Consider the following 16,125-nt stretch of genomic DNA (forward strand, 5'->3'; position numbering starts at 1 on the left):
GGCAACGTCCTCCGTAGGTAGCTTTTGTAAGGAGTACAACGAACGGCTTCAGCCGAACCTGCCTTTCCTCGGTTTTCACAGCCAGGGTGTCTCGCTTGTTTTATTGAGCCAGATTACACCTTTCCTTTAGTCCGTTTGTCAAATTGAAGTGGAGAGTTTTCCAGGTAAGACGCCTGCCTTGTCCGAGGAGAGACAGCTGGTCTGGCAGGCGAACACGTGGTAGGGGTCGCCCACATGGGAGGAGCTGAGATCTGCAGCCCACTGAGGTAGCAGCCCCACACAAGCTTTCAGACCTCTCAACTATGGCTGTGGGTTTTTTGTTTGTTTGTTTGTTTGTTTTGTTTTGTTGGTCAGACAAAGCCTAGCTTCAAGCTTGATGTGTGTTGGAGGTTGGCCTTGAACCCTGATCCTCCTGCCTCTACCTCACAAGTGTTGGGATTAAAGACACAGGTGGTCACACAGAGTTCCAGCAGCATCAGGAGAAACCAGAACCTAAACGTAGGTCTAGGCCACTTCTGGGCTCCTAACTCCAAAACATCATGAGGTTGTTTTGGGACGTGTTACACAGCATAAAGTGTATAACTGTCCAGATGGGGCGTGTGGGTCAGTTTCTAGCCTCCATTTCCTCATTCACATCATGAGGACTGGTGAAGAGAGAAACAGCATGAGCCATGTGCACACCAGACACTTCCCAGCCCCTTCTAAGATGGTTCCCATCATCCTCCTGCCCTCCATGACCTCATAATGTCACCCCAAGCCACTACATGTGTGGCTCAGGGGTACTCTGCAGATAAGAGATTCTGGGCACAGAAGGGACAGCCAGTCCCTCTTCTTTACTTTGGGTACCAACGAACAGCACCAGACCAGGTAAGAGCATTTCCCCTCTTGGCTTGGGTCTTGCCTGTTGGCTACCGTGAAGGTCTTAGAAACAGAACTGTCCTCCAGCTTCCTGCTGCCTCCTTTCCTTGCTGAGTTGCCTTTAAAACGTGTGGGTGTGTGTGTGTGTGCGCACAGGCGCGTGTGCAGATGCCCTCATTAGCCAAAGGTGTCAGATCTCCCTGGAGCTAGAGTTACAGGCAGCTGTGAGCAGCCTGACCAGGGTACTTGTAGCAGGCTTTCTTGGACTATGCAGTTCCCCAAATCATGACATGGAAACGGATTGTTAACTATGAATACTTGGCCTTCGCTTAGGCTTGTTTCTACGTAGTTTGTTTTCAACTTAAATTAACCCATTTCTGTTATCTATGTGCTGCCCCAAGGCTCATTACTTCATGTAAGTCCATCCTGCTTTCCTGCTCCTCTGTGTCTTGCTGGCTGGGCCCCGACTGGCTTGCTGGCTCCCCTTTATCTCTGCCCACCTGGGCTGCCTATCCCTCCTCTGCCTAACTATTGGCCATTCAGCTTTTTATTAGACCAATTAGGTGCCTTATACAGGCAAGGTAAAACAGCAACACCTTTACATAGTTAAACATTCCACAATCTAATAAATGCAACACATCTTTACGTAGTTAAACAGGCACTGGGAACTAAACTTGGGTCTTCTGCAAGATCAGTATATGCTCTAACTGCTGAGCCATCTCTCCAGCCCACCTTTTATTTTAACCAGCATACCACCATGCCCAAGATTTTTATGTGGACTCTGGGGAATTAACTTAGGTTCTTATGTTTGAAAGGCAATCATTTTATCAAATAAACCATTTCCTGGCTTGTTTTAGGCTTTTATTTTGGTTTGTTTTTTTGTTTGTTTGTTTGTTTTTAGTTTTTTGGAGACAGGGTTTCTCTCTGTAGCTTTGGAGCCTATCCTGGAACTCACTCTAAAGACCAGGCTGGCCTTTAATTCACAAGAGATCCGCCTGCCTCTGCCTCCTGAGTGCTGGGATTAAAGGTGTGCACCACCACTGCCCGGCTAATTTTTAATTTTTCATCAATTTATTGGGATCTGAACTTGTACTTCTGAAGTAGCGTGTTTGTCTACTATGTTCCTAAATTTGATTCCCAACACCCCAACATGCACAAAAAACTATATACACTTACATTTTTTTTTTTTGGTTTTTCGAGACAGGGTTTCTCTGTGGCTTTGGAGCCTGTCCTGGAACTAGCTCTGTAGACCAGGCTGGTCTTGAACTCACAGAGATCCGCCTGCCTCTGCCTCCCGAGTGCTGGGATTAAAGGCGTGCGCCACCATCGCCCGGCTCACTTACATTTTTTTACAGGCCTCACAGACCTGTAATCCTAGCACTCAGGAAGCAGAGGCAGGCAGGTCTCCATAAATTCAAGCCCAGCCAGGCCTATATAGTGAGTTCTAGGCTGACCAAGGCTAGATAGCAAGTCCTTACCTGAAAAAATACTATTTTATTTTGTGTAGGTGTACGTTGTGTGGGTATATGTGTGCCATGGTACAACTGTGGGGGTTAGAGGAGCACCAGTGGCAGTCGGCTCTCTTCTGTGTGTGGTCCTCACACAGCGCAGGCCATCGTGATTGGCAGAGCTGCTGCCACCTACTTCGACCAGTTCAGCCATCTGTTGGCCTGCCACATACCTGTAGCAGGGAACATCCGCTGTATTTCCCCCACTTATGAGAGGGGTTCACTCCATGACCAAGGCTGGCCTTGAACCTGAGTTCCTCCCACCTTAGGCTTCAGAATGCTAAAATTAAAGGAGCCTGCCGCCACATCTCATTTGTCTCTACCAGAGAATGATCCTTGGATCTCACGGAGTCAGTGAGTCTGCCACTGCCCTGCATCGCCCAGCATCCCACCTCACTTTCAGTGGATTTTTACACATATTTTATATGTATGTGTGTATGTATGTGTGTGTGTGTTGCAGCCTGTATGGTAGTTAGAGGACAACTTTTAGGAGTCTGTTCTCTCTTTCATCATGTGGGTCCCTTGATTGGACTCAGGTCATCTGGCTTGGCAGCAAGTGCTTCTACCTGCTGAGCCATCTTGCCAGCCATTGTTGGATTTAAAAAATATATATATATTTTTCAAGACAGGGTTTTTCTGTGTAAGAGCCTTGGGTGTCCTGGGACTTGTCCTGTGGACCAGCCTGGTCTCGAACTTAGAGATCTGCCTGTCTCCTAAGTGCTGGGATTAGAAGTGTGCACCACCATTGCCTGGCAGTTGTATTATTATTATTATTAGTTTGACTTTTTGAAACCGGGTTTCACTATGTGGCCCTGACTGGTCTGGAACTCACTTCATAGACCAAGCTGTCCTGAACTCAGCAGAGATCCGCCTGCTCTGCTTCCCAAGTGCTAGGGTTAAAGGCCTGCGCCATCATACCTGCTTTGGTTGGCTTCTTTAACTTTACTCTTTTGCTGTTAGAACTTTGCTCTGTTCCTTGAGTTTCTTATTTATTTATTTATTCATTATGTATACAATATTCTGTGTGTATGCCTGAAGGCCAGAAGAGGGCGCCAGACCTCTTTACAGATGGTTGTGAGCCACCATGTGGTTGCTGGGAATTGAACTCAGGACCTTTGGAAGAGCAGGCAATGCTCTTAACCACTGAGCCATCTCTCCAGCCCTGTTCCTTGAGCTTCAATCTCTCGAATAAACATAAGGTTGTTAGTATGTGTGTATGGTGTGTATGTGCATATGTGTTCCATGTGTGTGTGCATGCATGTGGAGGCCTGAAGTTGACACTGGGTGTCATCTCCCTTGATGACTCTCCACTTTTATTTATTGAGGCAGGATCTCTCAAACAAACTCAGAGCTTACGAATAGACTAGGCTAGTCAACTGTTTGCCCCAACAATCTCCTGTCTCTACCTTTGAGTGTTGAGTACCCTCCCTATGAAGTGGGTTCACAAGATCCAAACTCCAGTCCCCATGCTTGTGTAACAAGGACTGTATCCACTGAGCCTTTTCCTTCCTGTCTTGTCTCATTTTTACTTTAGTGATCCTGGGGTTAAACTCAGAGCGTCACGCATGCTAGGCCAGCTCCTCTCCCTTGGAACTATGTCCCTAGCCCTCATCATCTATTTTGTTCAGTTTATTTGGATGAGTCTTGGTTGGTGTTTTGCTTGCATGTATGTCTGTGTGAGGAAGTCAGATCTTCTGGAATTGGAGTTTTAGACAGTTGTGCGCTGCTGTGTGGGTGCTGGGATTGACCTAGGTCTTCTCGAAGAGCAGCCATTTTTTTCTTTTTTTGATCGGGTTTCTCTGTAGCTTTGGGGCCTGTCCTGGAACTAGTTCTTGTAGACCAGGCTGGCCCCGAACTCACTGTGATGATCTTGCTTCTGCCTCCTAGAGTGCTGGGATTAAAGGTGTGTGCCACCACCGCCCGGCTCTTTTTTCTTTTTCTTTTTTTTAAATTTTGTCTTCTCTCTCTCTCTCTTCCTTCCTTCTTTCTTTCAAAACAGTCTTTTCCTGTGAAGCCGCAACTGTCCTGGAACTCAGGGATCTATCTACCTTTGCCTTTCTTTCTTTTTTTTTTTTTTTTTGATTTTCAAGACAGGGTTTCTCTGTAGCTTTTTGGTTTCTGTCCTGGCACTAGCTCTTGTAGACCAGGTTGGCCTCGAACTCACAGAGATCCGCCTGCCTCTGCCTCCCGAGTGCTGGGATTAAAGGCGTGCGTCACCACCGCCTGGCCTACCTCTGCCTTTCAAGTGCTAAGATTAATGGTGTGTGCCACTGCCACCACTACCCAGCTTTGAATATATTTTTTAAAGATTACAATATAGGCCCATAATTTCCCCTTCCCTCTCTGCCCTCTAAACCCTCCATGTGCCTCACCCCTTGCCCATTAAATGCATGGCCCCTTTCTCTCATCTCTGCTGTCAGGACCAAGGATGCTACTCAATGGTAAATCGTCTGCTTCGAAGGAGGGAGGCTGTGGCTCTAATCCTCAGCATACAAAGCAGGGGCACACTCAGGAGTGAGAGTTTCTCAAGTATGGTTGGTGAGCCTCCTGCCTCAGCCTTCTGAGTGCTGAGATTACAGAAGTTAGTCACCATGCCCAGCTCCATTTTTATCAATTTTGATTTGTCACTAGATAAAAGACCAAATAGTGGGCCTGGAGAGATGACTCAGCTTTAAACACACTGTCTGTTCTTCTTGATGACCAGGTTCAATTTCCAGCAGTCACATGACAACTTAAACCATCTTTAACTCTAGTTCAGGGCATTTGATGCTCTCTTTTGACCTTCCTAGGCATGGCACACAAATAGTATTCAGACATACATGCAGGTAAAATCCCCATACATATAAAGTTTAAAATGAAAAAAAAAAAAAGAAGCTCGAAAAAGACTGTGATAAAATCAGCAACCTCCCTGTCTTCCTGCTTTTTATGTCCATCTTTTTCAGTAGTGTCTATATCTTGAGTCATCATTTGTGGCTATATATTGCTTTCGTGCTGAATACCCTGCCACAGCTCCAGCCTCATGTCAAGAGAGCCTGATGATTCAGGGTTGAGTCAGCACCTGATCATGTCTGTAAATATCACACAGCAGGAGAGGCACTAAAGGGGCTCAGAGGTTTTGGTTGTCTCCCCCCCCCCCGTGGAGTTTTTTCAGTTACGTCATCTTCTCAGCTCAGCTTTCTATGTGTTGAGAACCTACCTTTTTAAGTATTTTTCTGGAGTACTCAGGAAGCCTGCATACTTAGGGTCTGGGTGTTTCTGGCCCACAGGTCTTAGCTTTTTCCATCTAAACTTTCTTTTCTTTCTTTCTTTTTTTCTCTTTCTTTCTTTCTTTCTTTTCTTTTTTTTTTTTTGGTTTTTCAAGACAGGGTTTCTCTGTAGCTTTGGAACCTATCCTGGAACTCACTTGGCAGACCAGGCTGACCTCAAACACACGGAGATCCACTTGCCTCTGCCTCCTGGGTGCTGAGTGCTGGGATTAAAGGCGTGCGCCACCATTGCCTGGCTCCATTTAAACTTTTACCTCCTCCCTGTGCACTTCAACTCCACTGATTTGATTTTTGTTCTTCCCCACAAGACTTATTACCTTCTAATGTCCTATAAAATTTGCTGATTAAGTTTTCTCTCTTCCCCCAATCCTGTATTAGTACCAGAATACCACAGGAAAACTTTCTGTGTTTAGTTCACTGGTGAATTACCAAGCACAGTGCTTGGCACAGGGGAGGCTCAGTGACTGTTGAAAGGAGATAGAGGACCTGGGGTTTCCCTACACTCTATTCCTGTGTATTCTTTGTTTCTTCTGTGACTCTCATATCTTCTTTCTTGGTTTGTTCCTTTATTTTTGATGGAACACATCTTTCAGTAACTTTCTGAGAAAGGGAGTATGATCTCTCTCTCACACCCACACACCTATAGCAATGTATGTATCAATACTCAGTAGTTACTGTAGAGTGTGTTAATGGTTTCATGTATAAAATGGCAGTGAATATTAACCATTTTCATGTTAATCATATAAAAGAGTAATCATATAAAGTGGTTAGTATTCTCTCAAAAGAAGCAAGACCTAAATAAAACTGACAGGATTGGGAGGCAGTTGAGTAGAATTGACTGGGTCTGGTTTTGAAACCTGCATTCCGCGATCTAACTCCATTAAGAGTGGTCAGTGCAGCCTCCGTTTCCTCACGTGGATAGTGGGAATGACCACAGTACCTGCTGCTCATAGGCCATCAAGTGTCAGGCTGACAAAGCCTTCCAGGGTGTATGCTGGCAGGAGCTCTGTCCCCTCTGGCTTGTCTTTGTGAATTCTTCGGATAGGAGTGCAACCTGGAATGTCTTTTGTGGAACTCGGCAGGCGATTTAGCAGTAATGAACTGCACTTTGACCCACTAATACAAATTTATCCAAGAGAGCAAGTAAGGGTGTGTCTGAAGTTTGGTGTAGGACCTGGTTCGTGAGAACAGAACAAAACTGGGCACCATTTTATGCTTGGTATGTTAGTAGAGATTTATCAATATGTGGGTTTATAAACATCCCACCTGTTAATGGAATGTTCCTCCAATGGAGTCCTCTGCAGCTGAGGCAGAAGGAGACCAGGGGCCACAGAGGACACAGGGTGACATAGTGCTGGGTGCTAAAGGAAGGATGGACGGTCAAGTCAGCATGGATAGAAAGAGACCGCAGGGCACTCCGAATTATTTGTAGTCACCTGATGCTTTAACCCTCCCCCCAGAGTGTGTGTGGGTGTGTGGGTGTGTGGGTGTGTATACCCATGTGGCTGGAGAAATGGCAGAGGTTAGAACACTTGTTGCTCTTTTTCTGAACACTCACAGGTTGATCACAACAATCTCCAGTTCCAGGTAATTCAATACCTGCTTCTGACTTCTGTGGGCACCAAGCGCACATGGGGTATACAGACAGATATACATGCAAGAAACATACAACATAAAAAATGAATAAACTGGGGTCTGGAGAGATGGCTCAGAGATTAAGAGCACTGACTGTTCTTCCAAAGGTCCTGAATTCAATTCCCAGTGACCACATGGTGGCTCATGACTATCTGTAATGAGATCTGGTGCCCTCTTCTGGCCTGCAGGCATACATGCAGGCAGAACACTATATATGATATATTTAAAAATGAATAAATCTAATAAAAATTTAAGAAACTTATTATATTGCATGTGGATGATGGGGATACACACATGCATGGAGTCAGTCATCACCTGCCTTAGGCTGGGTTAAACTCAGGTCCTTAGGAAAAATACAGCAAGTATTTTTCCTGCTGAGCCATGTTCAGGGTCTAGAATAACTGGCTCACAAGTCTCTAGGGATTCTCTTCACTGGAATACTGAGTTTACAGATGAACTTAGTAGTGGCTGCCTTTACATGACTATGAGGATCCAAACTCTGGTTTTCATGCCTTTACAGGCAAGCATTTTACTCACTGAGCCATCTCTTAGCCTTTTTGTTTCTATAGTCCAGGCTGGCCTCGAACTCACAGAGATCTGCCTGCCTCTGTCTCCCGAGTGCTGGAATTAAAGGCATGTGCCACCACTGCCCAGCCCCATTTGTTGTTTTAAGGCCTATAAACATATGGCAGGCTGGAAGAATGGGTCGCTATGGGCTGTATCTTTTATATATATATTTATTATGTATACAATATTCTGTCTGTGTGTATGCCTGCAGGCCAGAAGAGGGCACCAGACGTCATTACAGATGGTTGTGAGCCACCATGTGGTTGCTGGGAATTGAACTCAGGACCTTTGGAAGAACAGGCAATGCTCTTAACCACTGAGCCATCTCTCCAGCCCTATGGGCTGTATCTTTAGGGGTTGACACACATTATACATCCACTAGAGAATGGATGCCTAGGTCCCTATTCTGGCACTGCAAACTGTAGAACTGCCACTCCAGTGAATGCTTCCTCATCTGAAAACTGGGATAACAATGTTAGTGATGCTTTAGGATAGAAGATCTAGGAGATTCCTCACTGAGAGTCAGTATAAAGTCGCTTTTGATGCCATCACTGTTTCGCAATTCATCCTGCTTACGTGGGATCATGAGTTTACTGAATGCATGCTGGCTGCTCTATGCCACCTAAATTTTCTTTTTTTTGAGACAAAGTCTTGCTATATTACCCAGGTTGGCTTTGTTGTTTTTGTTTGTTTGTTTTGTTTTTTTGAGACAGGGTTTCTCTGTAGCTTTGGAGCCTGTCCTGGAACTTTGTGGCCTCAAACTCACAGAGATGCACCTGCCTCTGTCTCCTGAGTGCTGGGATTAAAGGTGTAAGTCATTACTGCCAGGCTTCAGATTGGCTTTGAACTCCTGGACCAATTGATTCTCCTACAAGGTTAGAAGGCTCAACAGGTACAATCGACTTCATTTGATGTTAAACCGTCTTTTGAGCGGGGGCAGGGAGCAGTATATTTTTAGTAACCTACCGAGTTTGGTTAGTGCTGTCTGTGTGAACGTGTGTGGGTCATCCCTTTGAGCGTGGACAACCTTCCAGTGGCCACACCCTCAGAGAAAAAAGGCTCTTTCCCAGCGGCTATCAGTTCCTGCAATCCCTCAGACAGGTGTGGGGGCCTTGTGAGGCCCTCTCCTTCCTGTGACTGCTTGATCTGTCAGGTGGCCGCAGCTGCCCGGAGCGCCTGTGCCTCTCGGCCACGTACTCAGGAGACGGCGTTTCTCAGCGTTCTTCGCCGTTTGACAACTCTTACATTCCTTCTTTTCCCTCTCTCTCAACGTTCTCGAAGCCTTATTTGGAAGGGGAATGATATAGATGCCCCATTTATTTTTGTTTGTTTTTTTTTTGAGACAGGGCTTCTCTGTGTAGTCCTGGCTGTCCTGTAATTCACTTTGTAGACCAGGCTGGCCTTGAACTCAGAGATCCTCGACCTCACAAGTGCTGGGATTAAAGTGTGTCACTGGCCAGTTAGCCTAGCAGAATTAGCAAGCTCGGGGGGGGTGGGGAGAATGGTATAGAAGACACCTGGCATCCACACACAAGCGCGCACGAACATACACTATACACAAAGCACAAAACACTTTCTTTCCCTTCTTTTTCCTGACAGGGTTTCTCTCTGTAGCCCTGGCTGTCCTGGAACTCGCGCTGTAGACCAGGCTGGCCTTGAACTCCCAGAGAGTCTCCTGCGCCAGCGCCTCCGCCTCCCGATTGCTGGGATTAAAGGCGTGTGCCACCTCCGTTCGGCAACAAAGTTTTTTTTAAAGTAAAGATTGTAAAATTTGTATTTTCATCACAATTATAAAACAACAGCATTGTCATTAATAATAACTAAGGCAGGGTGTGGCGGCTCACACCTATAATTTCAGCAGTTGGGAGGCTGAGACAGGAGGATTGCTGCAAGTATGAGGCCAGTCTGGCTACACAGTGCGATCCTGTTGAGAGAAAAGGAAATAAGAAGAAAAGCAAGGTCACAAAGACATCCAAAAAGAAAAAAGACACCCACCAAAATATAGGCACAGTGTCCGAGGCTGTCAGTGACGGCGGCTTGTTTTCTGCTTCCAATAATAGTATAGCCCAACCGCTCTCACGGATCATTCGTGAGCTGGGACTCAAAGAAACTCAAGGAGTCCAGGCAGCGGGTTCAAGCCCAGCCTTGCTGCTGCCCCAGGCAAGCCTTGGCCGGCTGGCCGGCCAGCCTCAATTTACCTGACCTGGAACGCGGATGACAGTTCGGCGCTCCAGACCCGGCCCCTCCCCGCCTCCACGGATTGGCTCGCTCGGTCCCCCTCTACAGGCGCGCCGGGACCCAACCCGGAAATGCAGCTCCTGGGCGGGGGCGGGGCACTCCCGGCCCGAGGCGAGTGATAGGTATACTGACCAATGGACGTGGGCAGCGGCGTCTGCGTCGCGGAAGTCCCACCCAGCGTCGCGCGGGGGCGGGGTGGCGCTGGGGGCGGCAGGCAGCGGGGCGGGCGCAGGATGAGGGCGGCCATTGCTGGGGTTCCGCCGCGGGGAGGAGGACGCTGAGGAGGCGCCGAGCAGCGCAACGCTGCGGGGGAGGCGCCCGCGCCGAAGCGGGGCTCATGGCCAGGACCACCAGCCAGCTGGTAAGCGCGCGGCGGCTGCAGGGCGCGCCGGTCCGTTACCCGGGAGCGTGGCGGTCGCCCGGGTTCTGCTAGGCGAGGCGGGGCGGCCCGGTGCCGCGAGCCGGGCGGCGCCTCACCTGCGGCTGGGTGGCGGGCAGGACTGCTGGCGCCGTCCGAGGGTGCCTCTCGGCCGCGGCGGGGAGCGCGGGCCCCGGCTCGGGCTGGCGGCGGCAGCCGGGGGCGCTGACAGGGCGCGGAGGGCGGGGGAGGCCGGGAGGTGTCACCCTGCCGGGCGGGGTGGAAGTGCCTGGAAAGTTTGTTTTCGGCTCCGCGCAGCCTGGAGCCGAGCCTCTGGGCTTACCTTGAGGTCTGGCCTGAGGAGGAGAAGCCTCTGGCCTTTACCTGAAGGAGGGTCTTGGGAAGCAGGCGATGGGAGTTTCTGCTTGTAACACCTGATGCTGACGGCTCCTCTCCAGACTCTGGTCAGCGGGGCATCTCCGGGCTCCCCTTGCCTGTGGTTCTGCGCTCAGTGAGGTGGGAAGCCCTGGGAGGCTGGGCCTAGAGGCCCCAGTGAGGGCAGCCTGAGTTTGACAGGGAGGAGGGGTTTTAGAGGGGAAAAAAAAAACAAAACTAACCACTTGTTGGGTGAAATGTTTCTGTTTTCTCTGTGTTATTAAAAGTATCCGTAGTTGTAGTTTCTGTTTTAGAGTTCTGAAGCTCAAGGTGCATCAGCTCGTCCACCTTGTGTGCGATATGAGGTGGCTGATGGAATGTCAGACACCTAGCAAACTTTGGTTCAAAGGCAGACCCCCCCTTGGGCTAGGGCTGTCGTTAGCGGCCACCTGCTTGCCCTGTACGTTCAGAGCTCTTGGGCTCGATCCTTCCCCCTACCTTCCTTGTGGGTGGGGTGGGGCGGGAAGGGAGTTGTAGATCTCTTTACTCAGGCGGACCCAAGAAACTCACTTGCTCCAGTATGGTCTCGGCTGCTGCTGTGGTAGTGGCTTTTAAATGTTTCTGGAGGGTCAGGAGTCCCTTTGAGAATCTGAAAGTATGGGCCCCGTTTGAGAAGCGTGCACAGCTGCTCTGAATTTTGTGGCTACTGGAGGCTCTTGAGCCTTCTGCAGTTCATCTGTGGGCTTCCAAGTTATAGCCTCCCCTTGTAGAGATGGGTGATAATTAATCCAAGTTCTAAAAGGAGGAGGACCTATCCCGTTGGGAAAAATGGTGAAAGGCAAAAGGGTGTTGCAACACTTGTGCCTTTACCCCGGGGCGCTTGGGCTAGCAGGCAAAAACATGAGTCGTGGAAGTCGGAGTGACAGTGTCGTGGATGCTTATGAAGTGAACTTTGACGCCATGATGCTGTTGCAGTGTATAAGGTGTATTTGATGGTGTCTGTGCAGAGGAAAAGTGTATTTTCTCCCGTGGTCTTGGTACTTCCATGATGGGCATTTGATACCTGCGGTTTCCTCATCAGGCAGCTTTTTCAGTGTTGAAAGCACTGTATAATCTAGTGAGCAGAAGAGAGTTACAGAGTAAGTGATAGACTTCTCCGTGAGAAAGTGAGAACTAGGCCTTGCATCCTCGTCATATGAGACTATGCCTTGTTTCCCAGAGATGGCTCCCTTGATGGCTTTTCCTTGAGGATTGGAAGATTTGCATGGTTAAAGTGTATTTGCATTTGAACTTTAACCTGGCATGCTGACACTGTCTCAATTAACCTTCCTCAAAGCCTTTCTGCTTTACACTTGTAAAGCCAGCAATATGACTTGAGGCTGTGGAAATAGGCCTAGCTCAGTCTGCCCTTACGGTGGGCCAGACTTTTTAAGTACCATTTATTGAGCTCTTCAAGGCAGATGTTTAGACATATACTTCATTCATATTGTGTTGTGAGGTAGATAATATTCCCATTTTACAGGTGAGAACACTAAGATAAGAGAGGTCAAGTACATGACTCATAAGTAACAGATTGGTTTTGGGCAGAGAATCTTGTGTCTCCCTGTCTGTCATGTGAGGATCTCCCAGGGGAGGCTCTGTGGGCAGTTTAGGGAGTAAGTCCTCAGTGCCACTGGCCAGGGTGTCTTCCTGGATCTTGAGCCTCCTAAGTATAACTTTGCCATGTCGGAAGAAGAGGGACATTATATTTCTTTGGGCAGATGACCACATTCTTTGAAATGTTGTGTCCTGTCAGAAAACACCTACTTAGAAGAAGCTCTGTGTGGTTTGCCCTTATTGAGGGCTGGTGCTCTGCTGGGGTGAGGCTTGGAGACCTCCCTTTTGGAAAAAAGAGATGTGGTTTGGTCAGAGGAGACATGGGGATTGAGGAGAATTTAAGGTGCTTTAGGTTTTCCAAGGGGTGCTGCATCTGTCAGGGAAATTTAGAAAGCATGCAAAAAAGTGGCTTCAGATTTTCAAATTATCCAAAAAAAATTTTTTTTAAAAGTTGGCCTGGAACTTGCTATGTAGACCTTGAACTCACAGAGATCTACCTACTTGTTTCCCTTGTGCTGGGATTAAAGGTGTGCCACAACTAGGTCTTAACACATTTCTTACCCCCATACAGGGTTTCTCTGTATTCTTTGGCCAACTTGGAACTCAGAGATCCGCCAGCCTCTGCCTTCTGCCTCCCAAGTATGGGATTAAAGATGTGCACCACCACCTCCTGGCTTTTTTTTTTTTGAGATTTATTTTTAGCTGGGCTGTGGTGACACATGCCAGGGCTACACAGAGAAACCCTGCCTCAAAAAACAAAGTGGTTTTTATTTTATATGTATGGGTGCATGCCTGTCTGTACATCATGTTGTGTAGTGCCCTTGAAGGCCAAAAGAGGGCGTCAGTTCCTCTGGAACTGTAGTTATAGATGGGTGTTAGCCACCATAAATGCTGGGAACCTGACCCCTGTTCTCTGGAAGAGCAAAAAGTGTTCTTAACTGCAGAGTCATCTCTTCAGGCTGTGCCACATCCAGACTGTGAGGTGCCTGCTTGTCATGGAACAGAATGCATTTTCATCTCCAGTGAAGACCCTGCAGGCAAGGCAAGGTCCCCATAAGAGATGGAATCAAGGACCTGTTTTATGTTTTCTTTTTTCTTTATATTTATTTGTTTATATGTTTATACATTTATATATATACATATATATATATTTATGTGTGTGTGAGTAAATCCCCTGTGATCGTGGGTGCTCTCAAAGGCCAGGAGAGGGTCTCAGATCCCCTGGAGCTTGAGTTACAGGTGGTTATGAGTCACCTGATATAGGTGCCAGGAACCAAATTAGGGTCCCAAGGAAAAGCAAGGAGTACTCTTAACCTTTGAACACTTTTTAAAAAATGTTTCTGACATGGATTATATGAGGAGGATATTATCTTAGTTAGCAGCTGTCTGCAGAGATATAGGACTAAAGGGAGCTCTTGACACTAGGCTGCTTTCAGAACAGTTTTGGGGGAGAGGAACAGGTGACTCCTGGGGACATGTGTCTCCTTTTTCAGCCTGTGCCCTCATCTCTACTTGAGCTGGAGTTGAGGTACTCCTAGGCAGCTGATTGACCCTGGTAGGAGTCAGCGATGGGCATGTGAAGGTGACTAGCTGGGAGTGCTGTAGGATGAGACTGAGGTGATGTGTTGGGAGAGTGATCCTCAGAATGTGTCTTCTTTGGAGTGGACCGGGAATCCCGTGTGGTTTTCAGTTCTATGAGGAGAGTAAGTCATTGCAGAGGAACACTGGTACAGAAATGACTCCCTCAGCAGGTGCAAGTGTGCCCAGGCCTGTCTGTAGGGTGACAGGTGGCAGTGGGGTATGCAGTGCAGTTGTTTTGAAGACAGGTTCAAAGGGCAAGTCAATGGGGGAGGAAGTGTTGTGTGGAAGTGTAAGTTTGGGACATGTATCAGTCAGATCTTCTTGGTCATGCATTCTTCTGTGACTGGATCACGTTGCTCATTGTTTGGTGTGATGCCAGACCTTTTTAAAGTTACTTGAATGTTGTGAACAGGTTGTATGTTCACAGTCTCCAGCTGTTAGATCAGAGGCAGTGAGCACTTTCTTAGAGTTATAGAGATGTGTTCTCTCTGTGGTGAGAAAGGGCTGTTTGGAATTGGGATAGCTGTTGGGTGCAGCTTTGGTCCCCGACCTTTGTTTGCATTTATATACTCATAGAAAGTCTGTTTTTATTGTTAATCCAGAAAGTTTTCTTGATGTTAAAGTTGATTTTTTTTTTTACTCTGAGACATTGCAAATTGTTTTAATGTGCTAAGAACGATACTTAAAGAGCTGAAGAGATGGCTCTGCAATTAAAAACACTGGCTACTCTTCAGAGGACCTAGGTTCAATTCCCAGCACCCACATGGCAGCTCACAACCATCTGGAATCTCAGTTCCAGGGAGTGTAAAGTCCTGTCCGACTTTCTTGGGTAGCAGGTACACAAGTGGCGCACAGACTTACATGTAGACAAAACACCCATACGCATAAAAATGTTTTTTAATTGAAAAAAAAACCAAGGCCAGTTGATGGTGGTGGCGCCTTTAATCACAGCACTGGGGAAATAGAGGCAGGCGGATCTCTGTGAGTTCAAGGCCAGCCTGATTGCAGAGCGAGATCTAGGACAGGCTCCAAAGCTACAGAGAGAAAAACCCTGTCTCGAAAAACCAAACCAACCAAATAAAAACAGATAATTTGTTATGAATGATTAACTTTTAAAATATTTACTATCTGTTGAGAAAGGGTCTCACTGTGCAGCCCTGACTGGCCTTGGAACTCACTGCGTAGTCAGGCTGACCTAGAACTCACAGAGATCCACTTTGGATACTGAGATCTAAAGGTATGCAGCACCACACCTGACCCCCTCCCTTTTTGTTTTTAAAGATAGAATCTCGTGTAATGGGCTGGAGTCAACACAGTATATATAGCTGAAGATGACCTTGAACTTCTGGTCCTCCTGTCTCTACTTTCCAAGTGCTGGGATTTGTGCAGACCACACTGGGAAGGATTGATTCCTTATCAAGGTGCCTGATTCAAGGTTGTGTTTTAAGTTAATAGCCAGTGCTAAAGGTTCTGCTAAAGGTTCTGCTCACTACTGAACATGAATATATGGTTTCTTTCTGCAGTTTTGTCAAGAGGCCAGTTGAAGGTGGGCAAATGGTTTTCGTGGGCCTGGTGGTTTCCCTCATTGCACAGAGAGATCATTACCCTCTGTGCCAGTTTGTTTCAAGTCATTTTCTTTCTGAAGGGAGTCATAGTACAGACCTTGTTTGAAGGGCTGTCTAGGTGCCAAGGATGTTCCTTTTAGAGGTGTGTGTCTTGTGTGTGCTTAGAGAAACTAAAACTGTCTTCTCATTGCAGGAGCCCCAGGTCTCAGCAGATTTTGGTCAAAATGCAGTCCATCAGAGACATAGCTTCTACAGTGAGATTGTTGTTAAAGCCCCAATTCTTCAACAGATTTTCTCTTTCGAAGCTTGAGTTTGTTGCTGCACGAAGGAATTGTAGGTCTGAGTAGCATCTGTATATTGGATACTGTCAGTAAGATTATCAGAGCAAATCTTCTCTGAAAAGTCTCGCCAAGTGCGTTCTTTGATCTGCAATAGAAATGTGAGAAGGAGCCAGGCAGTGGTGGCACAGGCTTTAATTCCCAGCGCTTGGGAGTCAGAGGCAGGCAGAGCTCTGTGAGTTCAAGACCAGCTTGGTCTACAGAGTTCCACGACAGCCAGGACTATACAAAGAAACATTG

The 16,125-nt window shown here is 47.3% G+C and overlaps 1 protein-coding gene across 1 annotated transcript in view; it reads left to right on the top strand.

Moving 5' to 3' along the window:
- Positions 1–10,282: 10,282 nt before the first annotated feature.
- Pdpk1 (3-phosphoinositide dependent protein kinase 1) overlaps positions 10,283–16,125 on the top strand; it is a 70,403-nt gene continuing 64,560 nt past the window's right edge. The window contains exon 1 of the mRNA XM_075941676.1: positions 10,283–10,433. Coding sequence (XP_075797791.1) covers positions 10,410–10,433 — 24 coding nt within the window. The 5' untranslated portion in view covers positions 10,283–10,409. The remainder of the gene's footprint in view (positions 10,434–16,125) is intronic.

Source organism: Microtus pennsylvanicus, chromosome 11 (assembly GCF_037038515.1).
Source record: "Microtus pennsylvanicus isolate mMicPen1 chromosome 11, mMicPen1.hap1, whole genome shotgun sequence".
Taxonomy (NCBI): domain Eukaryota; kingdom Metazoa; phylum Chordata; class Mammalia; order Rodentia; family Cricetidae; genus Microtus; species Microtus pennsylvanicus.